The following is a 25,226-nucleotide window of genomic DNA, read 5'->3' as shown; positions in this document are numbered from 1 at the left end:
TGAAGCCGAGTTATTGACAGTGGTTTATTCCTTTTATACCACGGCAATTTTCCAGTGCTTACAATTTCTAACTTTATTGGACACCTCATATTTAATCGTTTTAGTTCCATTTAATGTTGTGGAATGTCCATGAGACAAGTTAGTTAATGTTTTTACTTGAAGTAAAGCAGCTCTAAATCATTCTCTCACCAGCCTTTCTTTTTCACCTGTCTTTTGACGTTAATAACCAAAAAATGCCATGAGATCAAAATGCGCAAAATTGTTTATTCTTAGGCTTTATTCAGTTTATAGGTTATGTGGCGCATCTGCCATACAAGTCCCTGTCAATTAATTGTTGCTATAGACATGATAACGTATTCGAATTAGTGCCTTAATATAAACCTATGATTTGCATTCCAGCCAAAGCGGTCAGAGTCAATTAATCAACAACTTTTAACCAATCAGAGAGATTCAACTGCGCTGTGGCATAAATACCATTCACACTAAGTCCAAAAGATCCCACTGATGGACGGTTCACGAAGTAAAACTATAAAGTCCAGGAAAGCTCAGCGTTTGAGGGTAATTTTTACTCACTCATGTCGAAAGCATCTCTGTGAGCACTGCCATTAGCAGAGGCCACTTGAGGGCGGGATTTATCCACATTGACATACGAGGGGTCATCAAACAGGCCACCTTCTTTTGCTCCCACTGAATAAGATGTGAAAAGAGAGAAAATAAGAGAAGTGGGAATAGTCATTAGAGCAGTGACCTTCAGAGCAATGCTGTGAGCACTGCTAGCATTTAGAGGGCACTGATGACAATAGTGACAAAAATACTGTAACAGATACTGACCTGGTAGTGGAGGTAGAGGATGCTTATGGATGTCATTTACTCCAGGCTGGCCATAGGGCTGCAAACACATAGAAACAAACAGCGTATTAGGTTACCTATGTTTACCATCATTTTATATGTGACCTAGCTCCTTCCTGCAATAATAATCATGAATAATCATGAGCACTACTAATTTACCTCTTAATCATGTATCATAATCATGTTCTGGCTACACTGTTTGCATATAAAGTACATTAAAAAAAAAAAAATTTTTAGCTATTATATCAGGGTGTCCAATCTTATCTGGAAAGGGCCGGTGTGGGTGCAGGTTTTCATTCCGCTCAAAACAGAAGACACATCTGAGTCTATTGAAAGCCTGATTAAACAGCTGGAATCAGGTGTGGCACCTGCTTCATTGGAATGAAAACCTGAACCCCCCCCCCCCTGTCCCTTTGCGGATAAGATTGGACACCTGTGTATTAGAAAAATACCTTATTTCCACCTCACAGTGTTGTACGACACAGTACACTTCTCTAATCTGAATCCTGAACTATGCGCAAGTACCTGTGTCCATTTTCCCCTCACATACTGGTACCTGTGAAAACAGGACCTCTGGAGGTTCTATTAAATTCTATAAAGGTTGCTTTGATGATTTTTCTTCTAGCTCCACCAATATATCCCTTTTCAATTCTGTTAGTACCCTGATAAGAAGGCTAACCTAGCATTAACATTAGCAGTGAATTTGGCTGCAGGTCATTTAGTAATGGAAAGTGTCTGGTGGAAAAGTGATGTAAGTGATGGGAAGTAATTAGGCCACTAATACAGTCAAACTAGTCACCACTGTGGGGTGCAGTTAAGTAAGTGGGGCAGTGCGGGAAAAAACCCAAAACAAAATTAAAAAAAAAAAAAAAAAAAAAAAAAAAAAAAAACAGTTGAAGCCAACTACAGGCAGCTGCACATTGTGTAAGACTCCATTGGGAAATATTTTCCTTTAATTGAAAACGTCTGTTTTAATGTTGTTGGGTTTTTTTTTCCTTCCATATATTATATATATATATATATATATATATATATATATATATATATATATATATATATATATATATATATATATATATATATGCATGCATTACAGGACTGTTTTTTTTTTTTTTTAGTCCTGCTACAGAATTTGTAGCCTGTGTGCAGCTGTTAACTGAACTACAGTCACTGTCATGGTCTACAACATGCACATGAAAACACCAAACAGCTCACTAGTGTGGCTCCTGTGCTGTGTCCAGGACGAGTTCTCATGTCCACCAGGCCTCCTGGGGGTGGCTGTTTCCCAGGAAAGTTATTATAGTACGGAACGTCTTGGGGAGGTGCAAAGTCCTCTTCTTCCTCCTCCCATGCTGAGCCATCAAAAGGAGCCATCCTGGGACAGAGAGAGAGAGAGAGAGTGAGAGAGAGAGAGATTAATTTATTAATCGCACGCAAGACTAACACTCATTTCTGTCTGTTAAACTGCTTTGGTCTCCTTGTTTGCCTAGTCATTGGATTAACTAACCTATTCAGTAAAACATACTCTAAGAATAATAATAATAATAATAATAATAATAATAATAATAATAATAATAATAATAATAATAACAACAACAACAACAACAACAAAAACAATATACAACTAGATTCCCTGAGGATATTTCTGTACCCTCAATAGACAATGGCACTATTCACTGTGCATATTTACAGGTTACATAAACAAAGGCTTGTGTGAATAATATGCAGCTGTGAATACAGCTGTATACTATCCATCTCCGCACACAAAGGAATGTTGTGCTAACAAACACACACACACACACACACACACACACACACACACACCTGTCGTGTGGGGTGACAAGTTTAGGGGGGTTCTTCAGATACTGCTTGAAACGCAGCTCAAAGGCCTGTCCAATGGTGCTGATCACTTCCTGGGCCAAGCCCTCAGAACACTCCAGGATGTGGCACGCTACAAGGAAGTTGAGACACGTCGTGACAGGATCAAGACAATGTGAAACGCAACAGCATGTATGATACTTGCGAGTCATGAGTGTAAAATCCAAATAATGGGAAAAAAAATCCAGATTTACAAAGACTACAAATATTTTGATTTGTGCTTTTTTTTTCCCCTGTAATCAGCACATTTACATTTCATGGTTGCCTGTGAGGCACAGCTACAAAACTGCTAACATGCCTAAAGTAAATTAGGAAGGAAACATTCCCAGGTAACAGTTTAGGCTTACCCCTCTGGTTGACAGGGTCTTTGGCTACGTAGGCTACATATTCTGCCGTGTCCTAAAAACAAGAGAGGAAGACAAGGATGAAGAGGAGGAAGCGAGGAGAGCATTTACGCTATGGTGAGAGAGCTTTAGTTTGTAGAAAGTATAAATAAAAGGAAAAAGGACAAAAGAAGAAGAAGAAGAAGAAGAAGAAGAAGAAGAAGAAGAAGAAGAAGAAGAAAGTGAGGAAAGTTAACTGAGTTACAGGAAAATCTATTCATCACTAGGGGGAGAGAAACTACATGTGAACAAGAAGGGATGAGCTCAAACCACAGGATAGAGCAGGAGAGCAGAACAGGTACTGAAGGAGAAAAATAAGATGCAGGAGAAAAAGATGGACACGTAAAAAGAAAAGAGACAAGAGTGAAGGACATGGGACTCACTGGATCTCCTCCCGATGCAAAAGAGATGGACTGCATGTGATGGTTGGCGATAATCTGCAGGGAGACAAAAACGTGAAGACGAATGGAGAGAGAGAGAGAGAGAGAGAGAGAGAGAGAGAGAGAGAGAGAGAGAGAGAGAGAGAGAGAGAGAGAATATGAGGTGATGGTTAAAAAAAAAGTGAGAGAGGATGAAAGTGGCAATACAGAGACATGAGAAGGAAAAAGGGGAGGGCAAAATGAGTGTATGGGGAGTCTGGGGTTTAAAATAGCAGACATTATGGATCAGATGCATCCATTTATACCAATGATTCACAACAGGCAAGTGAGACACTAGAGACATTCAATCAGCTTTTGTCTCACTGCTAAACTAATCTGAGACTCAGGTACTTGCTCATCAGCCTGGGAGTGAATGTGTTCCTGCTTCAGTGTGAAAATGGTGAGGCTACATTCATAAAGATCCATTACAAACAAACATCGACAACCTATGAAATCTGACGAATTTGCTCTAGGGCATCAATTTATATACTCCACAATGCCGAAATTACGGTACTGGTTTGTTCACGTACAAAATGGATTGCAAATTTGAAAATGAACACAGTCAGATACACGTAACACTACCTTTTAATGCGACCATAAATAAGCCACGTAAGTGGGTGGCAGGCATCCATTTGGGACAGGCCTTTGCTCATGAGTAGGCAAATATTGTACGAAATGCTGCCTACCTAGAGAGCTGCCTTGACCCAACATGTCAATTAACAGCTCATCATATTTACAGTTTTTTAATTTTTATTATTTTATCATAGCCTGGAGAAAGAAAACCGGTATTGGTATTTGATAGGGCCCACCTTAGCTGGCTTTCACCATCTTATTTTTCTCGGACTACTCTCTGACCTGTTTGCAGTCGGTTGTCTGTAGGTTCAAGCTGTTCGTTGACACAGTGAGGTTGATTGTCATTCCAGCAAACCGGAGGTTACTCTTTCCTAGGATAGAGGTCAGACACCGGGATGTAGGCTGGAGACAGATACAGACAGAGAGAGACAGAGAAAAATGATGAATATTTCCTATATTGCTATGAAACACCATTATTCACACTTATACCACAGCAGACGATTCTCTTGGTCAGGTGTTGATTCATTATCTACAGCGGTAAGAATCGAACAGCAACTGTGTTCGATTAATGTGCTCACTCTAAAACTTTACTGTTTCTATAGTAACAATGTGCACAGGGATTACATATACAGAGCCATCCATTCAGTGGTGGGGGCAGTGGTGGCTTGGCGGTTAAGGCTCTGGGTTGCTAATCGGAAGGTCGGGGGTTCAAGCTGCCACTGTTGGGCCCTTGAGCAAGGCCCTTAACCTTCTCTGCTCCAGGGGCGCTGTATCATGGCTGACCCTGCACTCTGACCCCAGCTTCCTGACATGCTGGGGTATGCGAAGAAAAGAATTTCACTGTGCATATGTATATGTGATCAATAAAGACTCTATCATTATTATCATTATCCATTTCCTGTGGCCTGTGCCAAAAGAACTCAGGCCCACAAGGCAGAAGACACCTTGGATGGGGCGGGATTTGAGGCGGACATGCTAACCACTAAGCCACACATAAACAAATTTAATTGCAAAGGTTTTCGCTGCGGGTTTTTGGAAGGCGTCTCTTGCATCAGCGCTACAGTTAGTGCGGAAGCCGTATCGTTACGTTTTCTACTATGCGAACGTCTTGAGGGTGGAGAGCTTTGTGTTTTGCCTGCTCTCGTTATGACAAGCTGTGTTTTTAACTTCAAGATAAAGAATAAAGGAGAAGCTGATGAGGAAATGACTGTTTATAGCTGTTATCGTGCAGGTTACACAACTTTATTTGTAACTATACACAGATTAAAATATATGACGTTCTTTAATAAGTTTTTAGTGCTGGTAAACTGCTCACAGAGTCACAGCAAGAGAAGGAAAGAACAGATTGCTCTGGGAGCGTCTGAATCACATTCTGGCTCTTTTCTCTCACGCGCTTTTCCTCTCTGGATGTAGACAGGGTCAGTTTGACCCATACACCACAAAAATGTAGCAGTCAGTGCTATAAAAATATTTTTTTTTAAAAAAGGGCAGACAAACAGACTCAAACTGAGAACAAACTACAAATAGAGCACAGAAACAGACAGAAAATCAGGTAGGATGATCACAGAAGATGACATGATGTGGAGGATTCTTGTGTGTGTGTATGTGTGGTTCTGCATACGCTGTGCTATGCCGTAACTTTCTGTTCATTGACAATACAACCGCCTTCCTTTGTGTATTTGTCGATCTGTGATGCACCTTGCTCTTCTTTTTCTGTCCAACTCTAACGGACAAACTCTTGCCCTTGTGCCATTTGCTGTTTTAATGATCTAATCCTGCTACACGTATTCTATAACCCCGATGGACATGTTTCTGTCTTATAGTCCTGTCGAACACTGTAGTCCAACACTTAGAGACAGCGTGTTAAACGGCTGCTGTATCAGCACACTGGAGAGAAGTGAACGGTGATTAAATGCTGGGTGAATATTAGTTTAGTGCTGAATACCTTCCTCCTGCGTTGAGCTCCTTTGGCACCTGGTACTGCCTCACACACCACTGAGATTGCCTCCCTGAAAAACACAGAACGCAGAGTTACTCTCACACAAACAGTCGCAGGCAATGTGTGTGCGCACGCGCACTAATCAGATTATTAGACATAGATTTCCATCATGGTTTATTTATTTATTTTTTTTTCCATTCCCCACACTATTTCACACTATTGCATAGTATTAGATTAGATCTCTCTTCACACACACTCTCACTCCTTCCCTCTAAATAAAGTAAACAATTTGAAAACAGGATCATGCTTGCATTAAAAAAAAAAGCCTGGTTTATTCAGTAAGTAGTTCTTTGTAACCAGACACACAAACTTTAGCACTCGAATGGTAGGACAACGAAACAAAAAAACGGGAGAAACCACAAAGATTCCAGAGGCTTCCAGATGCTTCTATAATAAGAGTATGTGGCAGGCAGCAAGGCAGGGATGATGGCATTCGAATGTTCCTTTTTCGAACACAGACATCCGTTCGGTACAGGATATAAAAAAAAAAAGAAGTGAAAAGAGAAAGACGTCTCTCTCTCGCTTCCTCTCTGCCATGATCCCTCCCTCGCCATCCCTGACCACAACATGAGAGGAGAGGTATATGAGAGCAGGGGATTAATATTTAATTGAAGGAGAGCCTTTTATCCACCATAGTAGCAGTGTGTCTGCACTGATATGCATGCAATGAACCTAACATTTACGACAGAAAACACACACACGAATGTGTGTCTGAGGGCGAGTTTTACCTGGTAACCTGAGTTCTGGTGTTGAAGTCCAGTGCCCTCATTGACTGCAGCACCTCCACGCAACCCATGTACTGCAGGAAAATGAAGTAAAAATACACAATGGTACATGTTAGCTTAGACCACTTCCTGTATCTACCCACACACAAACCAAGCATGGAGATAAGACAAACACTACCTCCTGACTTACTGTGCAAAAAAAGGTATAAATCTGGATACAAAACTAAATAAATAAATAAATAAAACAAACACAAAAAGCAAACAAAGACTATAGCTGCAGAATAAACATATCTAATTACAGGTTAAATTTAGTCATGGACTAAACCGTAATATAGCGAGTCAACACTCCAAAGGTTGGGCTGTGGGTTTAGGCTTGATTTGGGTCTGATTAAAGAGGAAGGAAATTATTTAAAAAATTATTAACACTTTTCAGTACAGTCATTTCTACAGTTTAGTAGCTAATTCATTAAATGATTGAAAATGGTCTCATTATTGCACTTTATCGTATATATATATATATATATATAAATATATAAATTCCACAATGTTTGACTTAAAATGGAAAAGTGGTACATAATTTAAGATTTCTTTTTACTCCCCCCTTTCTCCCTAAATTGGTCTTAGCCAATTCCCACCCACCAGCCAGCTCTTTCCTAATAAAACAACAGCTACCAACTAGAAATGATGAAGGCCATCACGTGCTTCCTCCAAGAGATGTAAACCACATCTTTTTGAACAGCTGCTCACCACCCTCTTCCGCTCACAGAAGCCCACGATTGGCTAGTATTGCTTTGATTGACAGGGGAGAGAAAGAACCCAGAGCCTCCTGCCCAGAGCCAATCTCTCTTGGCCTCCTGGAGACAGATGGCTTTGGCATCCCTGGGACTCAGACTTGTGCTTTCCTTTTTTTTTTTTGGTTGTACTACTCAGGAGCTCTCAAGATCACTAATATTGTTACCATATCATAATATACTAAGTAGGAATGTTCCCAACTATGGCCTCATTTCAAAGTCTTCTTCAGCATGTATTGAATCCAGTCTTTCCGGCTTCTGCTAGTTTTTGTAAATTTTTTCAGCAGATTAGATTTTAGAGCACCGTGATGACCAATGAAGCCCAAGCATTCAATAGTAATTTGTTCCTGGGATGGAACCTCAGCAGGATTTGACCAGGGATGGAAGGAGGAACTACTAGACCCAAATGGCCTAAATCTGTAAGCAAGCACTTAAAACCAACCTGAATTATTGGACCTTGTCCCACAGCAAGTATTTTATGGAGCTCTGAGACATATTACATGGCAATCTCTGCCCTCAGTTATATGTGTGAAGGGATGCATCACCCTGTTTCAGAGTAAAGACACGAAGCCAAGTTTCTTTGCAGCTGCTGTCTGTACATCATGAGTCAGAGGATCAGTAATGCACAAAAAATGAAACAGAATTGCAGTGAATTATGATACTGTATGGGGAATGGTTTTGAGAGTTGAGAAAAAGCAGAGGAAGTCGTATGAACTACTCGAAATAAGTCATTATCATATGAAAAGTGACTAAAAACGTGTCATATATTATTGATAGATATTAAAAAGATTAAATAATCCGTTTTACAGGACTTGGTAAGACGATTCTTAACAGCTGAACTTTTAACTGTCCCAGTGGTGTTGCTGTAATGGGCGGTTATTTAATCGTTATATTTTAGTTATATAAATCAGAAAGAACTGTATTGTCCAAGTAAGATTTCATTCACAAAGAATCTGATTTGGCAATTGCTCCATTAACACAGACTAAACCGTAACAAAGAAGTGAAATAGAAAGAAAATAATGGATAAAATAAAATGAAATAGCATACGTATTCCATAACCCCAAAGATTTTAGCGAAAATCATCTTACCCGAACGGTGTAGCTGACACCGGTGGTGCTGACCACATTATCCGAATGCAGCCAACCTCGCGTAGGCTTGTTGACGAAGGAGCCATGGCGCGTCCACTCGTCGCCCCCGAGCTGGCCCCCTTCCACACGGGCCCTCCGCGACGCGCCACCCAGCCGGTTCATGTCCTGTGGGGGACGAGGAGGAGGAGAAGGAGCCATTAGAGGAAGGAGAGTAGGAGGAGGAGGAGGAGGAGGAGGAGGAGTAGAAGCAGAGGAAGAGGAGGAGGTGCTGGGTGTCTCCTGGGGCCTGCTGGAAGCCTTCAGGCCGGGGAGAAGGGTGGCAGACATGCCCAGTCGCAGGGAGCCCATCCTGGGAAAGAAGGAGCACAGCGTAGTGGGGCTGTTCTCAGCTGGCCGAGGGGACGTCGGGGGCAGGATGGGGGCGAGCGATGAGGAAGACAGAGATGAAGCAATGCTCGGAGGAGTAAGAGGGGTGAGGGGAGCTGAGGAAGGGAGAGAAGGATTAGAGGCTGCCTCGTCTGTAGAACTGAACGAGTCACTCCTGAAGGGGGTGTATTTAGTTTTGGGGACAAGTTCCATTTTCCACTCGTCTAACCGTTTCGCTCCAAATCGAACAGGCTTTAGGTTCTCTTTAGGTCTCTCCAAGTGTCTCTTTCAAATAAATCGCAAACAGGTCCTCTCTTTTCTGTTACAGTTCCTTGTTTATCTCCGACCACTGCTCCGTTCATTTTTGGACCAAATAAATGACACTGTTTTTGCTTGCCCGGTTCGATAAAAAAGCCGAACGTGAGAAATGGGGACAGGGAGAAAGACTATAAAGTAAAGAGAATAAAAAGTATTTCCTGTCAAGTTCCAGATCACACAGACTTTGACATCAGTGTAGTCACACAGTGCGTGTTAATGGTCTGTGAGAGAGTGTTTGCATCAGATCTTAGCCTGCATAGAGAGAATCATAATTCACATTTTATATTCGCATCATTAGAGCACCATAAGCTCCACTGAAGAACCTCAGCATGATTGTCTTCTTAATGTCAGTTTGTTGGTGTCTTTTAATGGCCTTGCACTTTACACTAAAATGAAAGCAAAAATAAATTCTTTGATATTTGGGGTGTGTTTTGGTTTCTATGAGCGAGGCGGACCTATAATAGCTTTTATCTGAAAGAGTCCCATAAAAAACTATTAGCTGCAACTGAGACTCTAAGAGAAGACATTTCCAATAGACAGACAGATCAATACTAAGAGAGAGAGAGAGAGAGAGAGAGAGAGAGAAAACTGAACACTGTCGGGTCGGATAATCTACCTCAAGGTTGAGTAGATTCTGATTGAAGAATTACACAGATCCAAGTACATAACTTCTTAGTGGTTTAAAGACTATGTCCTGGTTAATAGTGCTATATATAAATTGTCTCAATCAAATCCTTAAGAACTAAATGATATAAATCAGTCCTCGTGATAAAAGAATACTGTAAACTGTACAGTGCAGTGTAAAGGAACGTTGTATTAGATCAAGAACACAGAAAGACAGAAAGCACCGTTCTATTCTGGATCAAGCTCTCTCGGCTGATCTCTTCCCTTCTCTTTCGCCTTCTTGGTTCAAGTCACTGACATATATATTCCTTCTTACTTCTCCTTCTCCTCCTTCTTTCTCCAGATGATTCTGGGTCCCCTGTTTTCCAGCTGTATCCTCTCTCTTTCTTTCTCCTCTTCCTCTCGCCTCTTCCAAATCACTTCTGGCTGAGGTTCTCTCGCTCCTTCTGTACTCTTTCCTGAGAGTTGTTCCCCTTCCCTATCCCTCCTCTCCTGGAATCCCTCCCTTAGCCTCCAGACTGTGTACTGGGCCCCGTTCTTGCTCTCCTCCTCCTCTCGTTCTTGCTCCCTCTCTCTCGCTCGTTCCCTTTCGATCACGCTCGCCCGCTTCTTCCAGATGATCTCTCTCTCCCCCGTTCCCCCGCCCACGTATTCTTTCCCGTTCTCCAGGCTGACTGTCTGTCCTTCCTTCCTTTTTGGTTTAAAAAAAAAAAAAAAAACCACAGCAACTTTCAAATAATTCACTCTCACTGATTGTTTCGTGCTGGTCAATTACCGAATTCTATTACTGATAGACCAAGACTAAAAATAAGCCCCAAGTTACTTGCAAGATTGTTAAGATAATTACAGACATGACTGTTTTAGAAAAAGGTAAACTAATTGTTGAGAGCCCTGAAACTGTTCTACCAATGTTCTAGAAATCAGATCAAAATATGGCTATTAGAAAAGATAACACAATTAGAGCACCATTAGGAACTTTGTACATGTGTGAGCCAAGGTACATAGCTGGTCATCGTCCAACATCTGGAACATGAATTCCCACGGTCCCGACAACCAGCTGCTTGTCAGTGTGACTGTTATGAGACTTGACTGGCTCAATCTGAAGCTCTGCCCTAAGAGATCTCCGATGAGAGGACTCATTAGAGGCGGACTGCAAAATCACTCGCTCATTATACTAAATGTCACCTCCCATCTGAGAAATAGTTCCCTCACATGGAGCAGGTCTTAATAAATCAGTTTCCTGAGAAAAAAAAACTCCATGCAGAACACAGCAGGACTTGTAACAGGGTCACAAACACTTATGAAACAACAGTCTATAAGTGCCAACTGTTCCGAATAGTTGGGAACAGTGCGTGCGCACATGCAGAACAGTCCTACAAGCATGAAGCACGGTCCAATTCCACTGCATGGATTATCAAAAACCTCAGAAGCACTTTCGGTGACTAACAGTATCTACGCTTCAGAAATCAGCTGGCCGATTTCTACCCTCTCATATTAGACTGTCATGTCCTCAGTGGGTTTCCCACTTCCTAGAGAAAAGCGTAAAGCATCCACTTGACAGTACATCAACATCAGACCAGACTGTTTCTGAAATAGTAAGCTTCAGATTGTGAGTCCGATTGTTTCAGCAGAGCACCAATGTCTATAATCAGTTATATAATTGTTACAAGTCCGTATTCGTTAGAGAACGGTATGAGTGAACAGGGACGTTCGGTGAGGCAATAACAACGAGCCCTGCCCCAGAACGTGCCCACAGAAGTCCTGTGATATTTGAGACTACCCTACGTTGCACTAGGAGTGCTCTGGTGTTGCTGTGGAGTGTAATAAAAGTTGAACAAACTTGTTACTAAGCTTGTAGTGTCTTTTCAGTGCAGCTCAAAAGAGGTCCACCGAGTGCAAAAACTTATGGGACCTCACTGGGAGTTGAATAAACGCACCAACGCTTACAAACACACGGCACGTAACATGAATTGATGCACTTTTGGAGTGTGTTCTTAAGTTTATGACCAGGCGTGACAGGTGCACGGTGTATACAAAAGGAAAGAAAAAAAGTTCACCGGGGTTTAATAACTCAACAATAAGATTACAAAAACATCGAGAAACAGTACACAGAGCCGAGCCTTGAACACGTTAAACCACGGCAACTCTGATGTAGCACCTGTTCATCAAGAATATGGCAGAATCCCTGTTCCAAGATGAAGCGTATAAGGTATATTTATGAGTTGTTGGCCAACAAGATTAAGGTGGATGAAGTCCCGGTAAGCCAGCTGTTGTAAGACACGCAAGAGATAAAAAAGTGACTAAATAAAGTGTTAGTTAAAGAAGGATGCAACTATGTGAGGCTGCAAGTGGAAAAAAAAGTGCCGTTCTGGTTCACAAGAGCATGAAGAACGGACTTCTGTTGAATGTTATCGGCAGCATAGGGAGCAGTGTATGGGACAGTTTCAGTAGAAGCTTGGTTAATAAGCAGCCAGGTTTGTTTGCCTTCACAAACCTCGGTTAGCAAGGATGGACATTGTTGGCACTCCAGAAAGAAGATGAAACCTGAGTTTAACTACAACGCAAGTTAATACTGCTCTATAGTCGAGTCCAAGACCAAAATGTTTGCACCAGTAGATGGGGAAATAGGTATAAACCCTGACGGTCTATCTTTAATTGCCAGTGATGACAGATATGAACTAACAAATTGTACAAAAAAGTAAAAAACGAGAGATGGTGGATGGACAGAGAGAGAGAGAGAGAGAGAGAGAGAGACCCCAAAGAAAAAGAAGAAAAAAAGAAGATACAAAGCACCTTGAAATCTGCTCGTTGGCTCTTATCTAAATAGTGTGAGACAGCGTGACCTTAAAAGTTTACAGCAACTTGAAACAGCGATGTTAGACTTCACGGTTGCCAGCTTGTTGCCATGGTGATAGAAGGCAGCGCAGATTTGTGCCAGACGAAACCTTGACGGAACCCAAACAGAAGGCGGCGAGTTCCGCCAACACACAACCTGTCAGCCGTGGGTCGGCTAATCGGACAGTCGAGAGACTTTATGCACGCCGGGCTAGTTTAATAGACACTCACTGAGAACCAAACATCTGAGACGGAAAAGTCCAGCCACTGTCTCTGCTGCCATAAAGTTAATCAATGTTGACATCTCAATGAAGACAGCACCAGACACTCGCAGAGACATAGACCCTGTTAGGGCAGCAGTCCTACGAGGAAATCAGATATTGCTCAAGAGTATGCACGCACACATGCTTCCAGCTAAAGCAGAACATTGCAAAACAATACTACTACTAATAATAAGCACAATATAAGAGAAATCTGCAACACAATGAAATAATTGAACATAGAAAACTTTTGCATAAGAGAAACCTGATTTTTCTGCATATCAGCTGAAAGTAACACTATAAATGATGAGTGAAATTATATACAAAAAAAAAGAAGCTTCGCTTGGGATGCTGAGAAAAGTGAAGGCAAAATGTCAATTCTTGAGTCTCTCAATTCAAAAAGGAAAGTACTAATCAGCTATGGTTTTGTTAATACAATTTATATTCATTTGAAATTCTCTCCCTCCGTTCCCTCCCTGATAGAGGATAAGGAGCTCTTGCTGTTATCCGTTGACTTGCTTCCTCGGGCTGAAAAATGACAGAGTCATGGTTGGGCTCTCCTTCCTTTCTCGTTTCTGTGCAGATCCCTCTCTTCCCTCTTTTCTCTGGAACAAAAACAACGATGTGATCTCCCCTTTGTCTCTTCTCCTTCCCCCACGCTCTCTCATCCTCCTCGCCTCCCGACCTCCGACTGCATTTGAGCAGTGCAGCCAACTGTCCTCTGTTCTCCTCTCCTCCCTGTCTAGCACTCACACACTCACTCTCTCTCTCGCTCTCTCTCTCTCTCCCCCCCCAATCTCGATGCACGTTCACACACGGATGCTGCCGCCGAATCCTGTTTCCACCTCCCTGCCTCGTTCTCCCACCCCTCCCCTCATTTCCTCCCTCACAGACTCCTTGCAGCGTCAGTCATTTATGCATTTGTGTGTGTGCCTAGCCTCCCTCTCTAATGCACGTACTTATGATGGGGGTCGGGGAGAATGGGGAATATATGGATGCCGCCACTGATGGCTGGATGGAACAAATGGAAGGAAAAAAGTCGATGCTCCTCCCATGGTAACCTAAGAGCTAGAAGGACAAAGGAAGGCTCATTGAGGATGAGTTCATTCCTCTTTCCTTCCGCTCATTTTCACATTTCCTGTTCTCTTGTTTTCCCCACTTTTAACTTCCTTTGACCTCTTCCATACCTTAAGAGAGAGAGAGAGCACATGCCCGTAAATGAAGCAGAATGAATTCAGTGAATTCCTAAACTGAATACAAAACCCATGGATTTTGAAACAATCCCAAGGTCAAGCAAAGGATTTTCTGTTCCACACTTGCAAAGTATCCACACACAAAACAACAAACACACTTTCTCTCTTGCTCTCCAGCAGACCAAATACCACACATCAGTATTTCGGATAAGCAACCTAAATATAGGATGATCTGAACTACATCTCCCTGAGCGCACCAGGTGAGAGTCTTCACACTGCATGTAGGAATGTGTATGGAACTGTCAGAGGGAGTCGTGTCAGTTTTCATTCAGCGCTCTCACGTCACTATGCTGTGCTGAAATATCCCGCAAGACTGCCAAGAGGAAAATAAAACACACACACACAGAACGAGAGAGAGGAGAGAGATAGGAGAGAGAGAGAGAGGGGGGGGGCAGAGAGAGAGAGAGAGAGAGAGAGAGAGAGAGAGAGAGAGAGAGAGAGAGAGAGAGGGGCAGAGAGAGAGAGAGGGAGGAAGAGAGAGGGAGGCAGAGATAGAAAGGAGAGTGGGGGCAGATAGATATAGTCAGTTACATAAACATTTGGACATTGGTAAAGTTACTGGTTTTTCTTTTAGCTGTCTACCACAGTATATTGTGGTTGAAATGAACTAAGGTGTATGAGCTCAATGTTCTCCCCTTTTGAAGGGACTAAACGTAACACAGTCATTAATTAAATTGTCATTTTTAATACTTAGTTGAAAGTCAGTTGCAGTCAATCACTGCCTGAAGTCTGGAATCCATAGACATCACCAGACACTGTTTTGTTTTTCTCCCCTGGTGATGCTCTGCCAGGCCTGTACTGTAGACGTTTTCAGTTCCTGCTTGTTCTTGGGGCATTTTGCCTTTGGTTTTGCCGTCAGCAAGTGCAAAGGCGAGATTAATTGGATTCAGCAAAGGGGATTGACGTGGCTGTTGCAAAACATTCCACTTTTGTGCCTTAATTAAAGTCTTGGGTTACTTTCAAAGCATGCTTTGGGTCATTGTCCACCTGTAGTGTGAAGTGTGAAATCTCAGCAGATATTATAGCCCTAATCATGTCAGAATTCATCCTGCTGATTTTGTCAGCGGTCACATCATCAATAAATACAATGGCGGGTACTTTTAATTATGTTTTGCTTTGTTAGTATATAAACAAAAAAAAAACTGTGAATGTTTACAGCTGTGTGTTGTTCAATTTGCTGTTTTTTTTCTTCTCAATGGAATATTTGGGAAAGGGAGGGGAGGAGAGAAGAAAAAAGGTGATGTTCAGCAGACATGTTTGGTAGACGTGTTCAGCAGAAATGTTTAGTTCAGCAGAAATGTTCAGCAGAAATGTTTATTTCAGCAGAAATGTTTAGTTCAGCAGAAATGATTAGTTCAGCAGAAATGATTAGTTCAGCAGAAATGTTCAATAAAAATGAAACTGGTAATCAATAAATACAATGGAAACAGTTCTACTGACAACCATCCACGCCCACACCATATGATCGGTGGTATGCTTCGGCTCATGAGCAGTTCCTTCTCTTCCCATCGTTCTGCTACAAGTTGATCTGTAAATAGGATGCTGTCTCAGAACTGTACACATTTATTTTTAGCTGTTTTTTCTCTAACTAGTTCTTCCTCTTTTTCAGGCTTACCAGTTGTCTATATCTTGAGGTAAACCCTCTGTATTTAACTCTGGTGAAACCTCTTGGTTGTTGATTGTTGACACAGACACACCTACCTCCTGGAGGGTGGTCCAACTGTTGTGAGGGGGTTTTCTTCAACAGGGAAAGAACTCTTCTGTCATCCACCACAGTTGTTTTCTGTGGCCTATGGTGTTCCTGAGCTCACCAGCACATTCATTCTTTTCAAGAATGTACCAGACATTTGATTTGGCCACAGCTAATGTTTTTGCTGATAGGTTTGTTTCGATTTTTCAGCCTAATGATGGCTTCCATCATTGGCAATGACAGGTCTTTGGACCTTGACAGATTCCAAATGACACACTTGATAATCAACACTAAACCTTTTATCTGCTTACTTGTGAAGTGAAATAATGATGGAATAACACACACCTGACCATGGAACAGCTGAGAAGTCCAATTACTTTTAGTCCCTTACAAAGTGGGGGACCAAATATAAAATGAGTTGTAATTGCTACACCATTCAACTGATTTTTATGTAAATACCAATATCAAATTGAATCTTAAAGTCTGTACTTTGAGCTCATAATCATTGTTTAATTTAAACATCTATATATTGTGGTGGACAGGTAGAATAAGAAAAACTTTGTCAATGTACAAATATTTATGGACCTGATAGGTAGGTAGGTAGATACAATCAGAGAGGCAGACAGAGAAATAGATGCAGAGAAAGAGAGAGCGAGAGAGAGAGAGAGAGAGAGAGAGAGAGAGAGAGAGAGAGAGAGACGGAATGAATCCAGGAGCTGGTTTGACAAAAACTTTGACCCATTCCACAACAGCAACAGTTCATAAAGAAGATCATTTAGAACCTACAACATTAATACAAACATACATCAAACTGAATCACAGAAAAATAGTGCAAACGAGAAGAAAAGGCAGGAGGAACACTGTTAACAAGTACAAAATGTCATTCAGATTTCACCTATGGAAAAAAACAAAACACAAGACATTCATTTTAGGAACACTTCTCAGGAGTATAGTGATGAGAAACCACAACCCACAGGGCATCATGCGGTGAATAAGTTCTGCTGCCTACGTTCCGTTTCAAAGAGAGGCAGTCCCGTGTGGAAACATTGTTGAAAATGGCACCAACAATGGCACCAACAATGACGCACCAGATAAACCTTTATAGATTTCATGCTTCTTAAAAAGAGGCATATGCAGCCTTGGGTGTTCCTGCTTGACAAGCGCTGGATATCCCAAAAAGAAAAAGAAAAAAAAAAGACAAAAGAAGAACTGGAGAAAGGATTCTGTCCAGAATCAGAACAAACCCGAAGGGACCAGCACCAGATCAGAACAAGACACCAGTAAACCAGCCCAAGACAAGGTTCTGGGTATAAAACTGGGAAAATGAGAAGAACAAGTATGCCAGGAATGAGGATACACAGGTGTATGGACATGCGGGCCGCTTTCAGACTGTTTCCCTCCACCGGGTGCATGCAGGAGTGTGACTCTGGGCATCGAGGCTGATTCTTACTCTAATGTGTAGATTATGTTGTGTCTGTGCTGTTTTACGAGGGGCTGCTCTAACAGGAAGTAGTTCACAAAAGCAATGTATCGTGCCTTATGATAAATCAAGGTCTGCAATGACCTATATTTTTAGCTCCCCACAACACTTGCAAAGAGTGCTTATGTTTCAGAGAGGAGTGTGCTGTACTACTATGCATAAAAAAGGCATTTGCTAGCAACTCTCTAGACTCTCCAGCCAGCTTTTGTCTGATAGCCTACTTTGACAAAGTGTACGAGACTGGCTTACTTTCCTACACACAGCAAAAATTCCTTCGTGTGAATTATGAAAACTGAACATAAAGTACATTCTGCTGTTGCGGATCAAACTGACTTGCTGTGAAGCTGAAGAAGGGGCTGAAGCGTCTTGCGTTTTGGATGTCATTTCATTTCTATTATCATTTGAAGAGGTATATTTCAGTTGATATTAGTCTGCTCGTTTAGTAAAAAAAAAAATTGTGTCAATTTTTTCGTCGGACAAACCAAACTAAAAATTCCCGCCAGCTTTTCAAACGTTTTCGTAAGGGTGATTTTCTTTGTATTCGCACGCATATTAACCAAGCACGTTCACGGTGCAGCTGAATTTCATTCAGTGGTGCTCACAAAACTCAAAAGCTAAAAACGACAAAATGACAACTCAACGGCACGATCCAAACAGTGCGTGCTCGAAATCTTCCAGCAACGCAGCTCAGCCACTTCAGTGCATTTGCTAGTCTTATTATACGAAACGATGGCGTATAATCTGTACATCAACTTGCAGTAACAATAATAATGCTACAGTTCAAAGCTCATCAATGGAGATTCACGTTACTGAGTCTCCTTATATGTAAATCTACAACTCTCGTAGGATAAAATCATTTTTCTGAACTAACTAGATTGTCATGAATACCATGTCCCTCGTCTAAATGCACTTGCGAATGATTTACAAATGAATTCATTCCGATCCAGTTAAATGAGGCCCATTGTTTCCAGTGTACTTTAAATGTGTCTATTAGCTCTTGATAAATGAGGAAATTTATATAAAGAGACTATCCGAGAAGAAAAGGTCAGCGCGGCACATGTAAAATCAAACGAGTTCATTCTGCTTAAGAGCAAATTAGCCCTAAAGTCAATAAAGAACAGTAAACCAATGAGGTCTGGGAGTGTGCGAAGACATTATCAGCCTCTATGCCGCAGGAGACCCGTGTGGGTGTGTGTGTGTGTGTGTGTGTTTCAAAAGCTTACCACATAGTCCATTGGACAACTCTCTGCTTTTGTGTATCTGTTTCCCTAGAAACACCACAAAGCGCACACAAACTCATTAACATACATATACACAAACACACATATAATCCACTACCCAGGCACACATTTTTTTTTATTATCTCTGACACACAACTTTATCACAGTGCATTAGAATTGGCCTACAAAAACTCTCTACTGGACTATATTCACACACTTGCCGTTTCACACCCAAACCCTGTTTCCTTCAAGCTCCAGCCAAATGTTTTGCAAATCCAAGAGTCCCCCCTTCTGCATTCAGTGTGAATGACTGTGTGTGTAATGTGATACTATAGTGGATCACATAATACTCACCATGCTATAACGTGACGTTCTTAAAGCAAGAGGACAGTCAAAACTTGCTATGTCGCCATTACAATGAGAAAAGCATCGCAGAATGCGTAACATGTCGAACCTTGAGGTGGACACGCTACAACAGCAGAAGACCACATCAGGTTCCGGTAGTCTCAGCCAAGAACAGGATCAGGCTCACTGTAACTGGACTGGCTTGTGCATTCGGAGACGCTTTTCTGCTCATCATGGATGTAAAGAGCGGTTATTTAAGTTACAGTAGACATATGGCCAGCTCAAACCCTCACCCGCAGCCCCAAACCCCTCCAGTCTTCTCCCCGCTCCACCTGCTGTAACATGACAGGCCAATCAGATAACAAGTGTTCCTGCTGAAGTGACTGTATATACATTGATGCTATACAGTACACAAAACATTTTAGCTCACGGAGTGTAATGATTAATGTAGTTTGTTAGTTCTTTTTTTCATTTTTTTATAAATCCTCAAAGAATAAAATAAATACTGATTTACTGGATATTCGCTCCATTGTAGTCTCTTATTTACATTTATTCATTTAGCAGACGCTTCTATCCAAAGCGACTTACGAATGAGGAAATACAAGCAAAGCGATAGATCAAGCAGAGAACAATACAAGTAGTGCTACCATACAAGATTTGTAATTGAGTTCCAGAAGAAGCAAATTGTTTACTGTTTACAAACTGAGTGGTTCTGATTCGTGAGGGCCTGAGGCAAAGAAAGGAATTTCACTGGTCACTATCGTACCCGCATGTGAAAAACAGGTTCACTTGACAATACTTGCAAGCAAATACGCATTCATACACACAAAGCATCAGCTATCAGCAATAACTGCCACACCTGAGCGCAGCATTGCATGCCGATATGCTGTGTGTGTGTGTATGTGAGAGAGAGAGAGAGAGAGAGAGAGAGAGAGAGAGAGAGAGAGAGAGAGAGAGAGAGAGACACAGTGTCTCGATGAGTGTCTAACATGTGAGTGTATAAAATATATGGACACAGACGTGGTCGTGCTCAGACACACCATGGTATGAGAAGAATGATCAGAAATGAGGGGGAGGTGTGTATTTGCCCCCGCTTGCTTGCCTTTCTGTCTCAGACACAAAGAATAACAAGAAACTCACGCTCCAGCCTGTGAACTCAATCCGAGTCCACTCAGTACACCGTCTCTAAAGACAGTTACCAACAGCAACAGTTCCGGAACATTCTGTGCCCCTTAGGAAAGAGTGCATTTCTTTTCACTTGTCCAGATGAGTGTGTTTTACAAGGCTGAGTATGAGAGACACAAGCAATCATTAAAATAAATAAATAAATAAATAAGCCAGCACTGACTATCATGTCTTTCAATCAATGAGACCACTAAAACCAGTCATGATTGAGAATTGGTATAACATAACGTGATCAGTCGGCTCAAAATACCTCATATAAACACTTACAACAATAATGCATAGAGAACAGCACTCAGCTAATCAGGTGTTAGCAGGTGTTGTGCTGGATCCATTAAAAAAAAATAATAATAAAAATAATAATAATAATAATAATAATAATAATAATAATAATAATTTTAATGAATGATCATTCATGTGTCACCTCCCTTCCAAAAAATATAGTCGGCTCATTTTCATAATGATCAACTGGTAATCGTAGTGTATTTGCATCATCATATCTCATATGCTCAAGCGCGATAACGCCCAATTGTGTCATCATATTTTAAAAATAAGCTAAAGTGATGGGACAGAACAAGATGCTTAAAAAAGCTAGGGGCTTGTGGTTTCAGCTTCTGAAACTAGTTGACCCACAAAATTCGGTCCCTGTTCTGTATATACATTTTTGGATTTCTAATAGACACCAAACTGCCACAGACGAGATCAAATCGTGACAACGGGAGGAGACTGCAAGGTACACGACCGCATCGTGGAGTAATAACTAGGCAAGCCAAGAAAGTCCTTTGTTATATTCAACTTGCGTCGTGTAAAAAGGAAAAAAAAAAATGCATTACTTTTATAAAATCTAGTGTTCGGTGCAAAACGCTTGCTCTGAGGTTGAGCACAGGAAATGTGCAGTTGACTCCTTCGGTCCTCCCACAGCATCACTGAAACAGTACAGTTGCAATCCCTCTCATCTTAATGATGCTATTAGCCCCAGACGTCAGAGGCGTCTAAACTTATTTCAAAGACCGCATACATACACACTCTCTTTTGATTGACAGGATATAACATATCAGGATATAATATATTGGCCCTGATCATCGGATGTTTCTAAAATACCGGCCTATGGCGTGAAAAATTGCCTTTATCTGCCGATACACCGGAGTATCTCTAACACACACACACACACACACACACACACACACACACACACACACACACGGAGAAAGACAGTCTCCATTCACTTTATTAGGAACTCCTGTGCATTCTAATCATGCGGCAGCAGAGTGATGCAAAAAACAAAACAAAAAATTCATGCAGGTACAGGTCAAGAGCTTCGGGTAACACTCACATCAAACATAAGAATGAAAGTGTGATCTCTGTGACGTTAATCGTGGCATGGTTGTGGGCACCAGATGGGCTGGTTTGAGTATTTCATAAACTGCTCATTTCCTGGGATTTTCACACACGCAACCATTCCGTGTCTTTAGAGTTTACACAGAATGGTGCAAAAAACACCCAAATTAAGTGCTTACTGTAAATGGAGCTTACGCAATCATAACTAACGAAACTGATTAAGGGCATTCTGAATGAAATTTTCGATCCAGACAAAAAGATATTAACTGTTAAAATAGAAGAATTACACCATGCAAACTTTAACATTCAAAATCTAAAAGATGCGCATTAATAAACCTGCTAGCTGCAAGAAACAGCTTAGTTAAAAAGTCTGAAAATAATAAAAAGGTTGGACGGAACGAACGAGATGAAAGAATCGGCTACTAACTAATATTTCAAGATAAATGCACTCTATAATACAGGCTGCATCGCAGACTTCAAGCACAGATTGCTTGAAAAAAAATTGCATCTGAAAAGAAAATAAATACCCTTGTATGGATTAAGCCTCACTGGACCGGCTGTACGTGCTTTCATGCAGAGTGGGCAGAACCTCAGCATGGCCTTCATTCTTTTATGCGCTCTATAATTACAGGGTTCAAAGGAGGAGGACGTCTGGCTGGATCTAGTGTGAGGCGGAATTGAAAAATTCAGAAACCATGAGGGTCAGACCTTCTCTAAATGAACAGCATTGCTCGGACCACGGCGTGCTTCATTTTGGAAAGATTTGAATATTTTTCCTGGAAATGATAAAGCTTTAACTTTACGGGGGGTTTTTTTCTATATAAAAGGGTAGAGAATATTACCGAGTTATGATATCCTCATTAGAGGGGGCTGACAAAAACAAAGCAAACACATATTTACACATAGATGTAGGATGCCACGCAGGTCATGTTGCTTAATCTGAAGTTGCAAGACGTTTCTATAACAAATTATTACTCAGCCTGTTTCGTTACATTCTTTGAATAAACCTGCGTATTCTGTAAATTACCAGTAACTCCAGGATTTCGCGATCACAGAAATTAACGTGAAATCAAGCTAATTCCGCAATACACAGGCTTGCTTGCAATTTGTAAAAATTTCCGCAGATTTGGCCTAAGAAGCGTCACGTGACGTCGTCACAACGCGCATTCAGTTGAAACCCTCTTCGGTTCACGTGCGTCGAACATGAGTACAGCTAAAAGGTCTCATTTACCAACAAATATCACTGTGAAAGACCGTGCAAAACAATTTCATGCCATTCCAATCCAAGCTCTGCGAAATCCTGTATGGACTGAATTACCCAGACATGGTTTAAATGAAATTCTTTACATGCCCCTGCTTTTGAAACCATCACTGTGGTAGCAAAGTGGTTCTGTGCTAGTGACCACAGGGTGGTGAGTTTCAATCAAAGACTCTGCTGTGCCCATGAGCAAAACCCCATCTACGCTCATCTAAGGCTGGCTTTCACACTGGCACTTTGGTCTGAAAGAAATACGTGTGAAAAATTGGTAATGTGAAAGCAGTCACACGGACTGGTTAGCTCACCACGGTACCGAACCCGAGACCACCTGTAAGAGGTGGCGTGAGTACGGCTGCACAGGAACTGAGCCGCGATTACTGGGAATGTGAACGTAAGTAAAGTAAAAGGAAGTAAAATAACCTGCGTGTGTGTTTTAGTCGATGACGACATCATTCGTTTCTGCAACACACGTGCACCACGAATGCTGCGGGGCCCAGAAGAGGTCCACTGCTGCACAAAGTACCAATTTTAATTTTATCTGTATAGCGCTTTTTACAACGGTCATTGCCAAAGCCGCTTTACAGAAATATAAACCACAGGATACAGATTTTAAGTGAGTGGATTTATCTCTATTGAGCGAGCTGGTGGCGACGGTGGCAAGGATAAACTCCCTAAGATGATATGAGGAAGAAACCTTGAGAGGAACCAGACTCAGAAGGGAACCTGTACTCATCTGGGTAACAACGCATAGTGTGAAAGACACCAAAATAATTCATATATGGCGAGTTTCACTGTGTTCTCCATTCATATTTCACTGTGTTCTCCATTCATATTTCACTGTGTTCTCCATTCTCAGCAAACGTGCCCAGTGTGAAAACCACCAAAGTCACAGTGTGAATGCACGTAAATGAAAAAGTGGAGTTGACTTATTTCTCCTCAGTAGTTCTTAATGTACCTGACAGCCACTGCAATGTTATCACACACTGCCTGCCACTCCAGTGGAAATTCAGACTGCACTGATTCAGCACTAATTCACCTCACATTCATGCCTGTCGATGATTAACAAAGTTAGTCTGAACTTTGTGTGAACTCCAGGTGCAGGAGTTTCCCGTGCTGTACGAGATGATGGCGAGAGCCTGAAAATGATGTAGTGCAGACTTCAAACAGGTTAAGCTTTTAAATGTGGGCTGCTTTGTGCCCTCGTTGTCAGAAAAGGAAAAAAAAAAAAAAAAGTAGTTGCATAAGGAAGAAGGTGCTGTGTGAGCTAGCACACATTCCAAACACTTGCACTACCACAACAAAAATGTCTACCTTCTCCAATACCGTAACCACTCTCATACAGACTTGAACTGATTCGGAGGTTTGTGATGGCTGTGCGCAAACCCTGGCTATGCAGCGTGATCTTGAAGAAGCATCAGAACTGCTTTGGGAGAACTTGCTTTTGTAAATGGTTGTGATATTAAAATTCAGAGTCTCCCAGAGCACAAACAACAGTTCTATTTTCGGCCCGCTCCACCCTCCAAGCACAGACACATTATGTCATGCTAAAACAGTCCTTGACTTCAATTCTCACTCTTCACGCCCTCTCTTCAAGCAGAGAACAAGGTTAGAATTAAGGAACTCAAGCTGCAAAAGTGTTCTCGGTCGGGCTTTTGCAATCAATTAAAAGAAGATTTTGTCAGACGTTGAGTGATCTGTACCCTATCCCATGCCCAACTGGATGTTTAGAAGTTCGCAAATGGTGCAAGCATTTTCGAAATCTGACGTGAAACAAAACTCGGAAATTCCTAATTCCTTCAAGAATGCCATGATTACGCACCTCCGCTCAAACCTTAAAGGAAAAACCCACCCTGAATGACCTGCATGTGCACTAATCTTTAGAATTAACATGCGATGGTCAGTGCTGTTATTGACTTTTCCTACATTACCCACAATGCCACTGCCATCTGACTACATGCGATGTAGTGGTGCAAGCAGGATTTTAGAGATGATCCGATCACGATTTTTGCAGCTGATAATGATTTCTTGTCATCCTGATCAGCCGATCTCGATCACGATCGTTCAAGCTTTATATCGGTGGTTAAGGCTCTGGGTTACTGATCGGAAGGTCGGGGGTTCAACCCCAGAACTGCCAAGTTGCCACTGTTGGGCCCCTGAGCAAGGTCCTTAACCCTCTCTGCTCCAGGGGCGCTGTATCACGGCTGACCCTGCGCTCTGACCCCAACTTCCGAACATGCTGGGGTATGCGAAGAAAAGAATCTCACTGTGCAATGTGATTAATAAAAGCTCACTATATAAGTGATGCATAAGCTTTCTGTTGACCGTCACCGTTAACCTTTCCCCTCCTCCCA

The 25,226-nt window shown here is 41.7% G+C and overlaps 1 protein-coding gene across 3 annotated transcripts in view; it reads right to left on the bottom strand.

The window, feature by feature from the left end:
• Nucleotides 1–25,226, bottom strand: part of shc1 (SHC (Src homology 2 domain containing) transforming protein 1) — a 42,658-nt gene that overhangs the window by 3,241 nt on the left and 14,191 nt on the right. The window contains exons 2-12 of one of the 3 annotated variants that reach the window (XM_017468679.3): nucleotides 18,756–18,800; nucleotides 8,707–8,871; nucleotides 6,830–6,900; nucleotides 6,048–6,111; nucleotides 4,385–4,504; nucleotides 3,494–3,547; nucleotides 3,075–3,126; nucleotides 2,674–2,800; nucleotides 2,065–2,224; nucleotides 832–889; nucleotides 574–687 (exon numbers count right to left, since the gene is read on the bottom strand). In XM_017468679.3, the coding sequence (XP_017324168.1) occupies nucleotides 574–687; nucleotides 832–889; nucleotides 2,065–2,224; nucleotides 2,674–2,800; nucleotides 3,075–3,126; nucleotides 3,494–3,547; nucleotides 4,385–4,504; nucleotides 6,048–6,111; nucleotides 6,830–6,900; nucleotides 8,707–8,871; nucleotides 18,756–18,767 (997 nt within the window). In that variant the 5' untranslated portion in view covers nucleotides 18,768–18,800. The other 2 variants (XM_017468697.3, XM_017468670.3) reach the window with 2 other exon arrangements.

This window comes from Ictalurus punctatus, chromosome 1 (assembly GCF_001660625.3).
Source record: "Ictalurus punctatus breed USDA103 chromosome 1, Coco_2.0, whole genome shotgun sequence".
NCBI classification, from domain to species: domain Eukaryota; kingdom Metazoa; phylum Chordata; class Actinopteri; order Siluriformes; family Ictaluridae; genus Ictalurus; species Ictalurus punctatus.
Note: the sequence above shows the minus strand (reverse complement) of the source record. Positions and strands in the feature narration are given on the sequence as shown.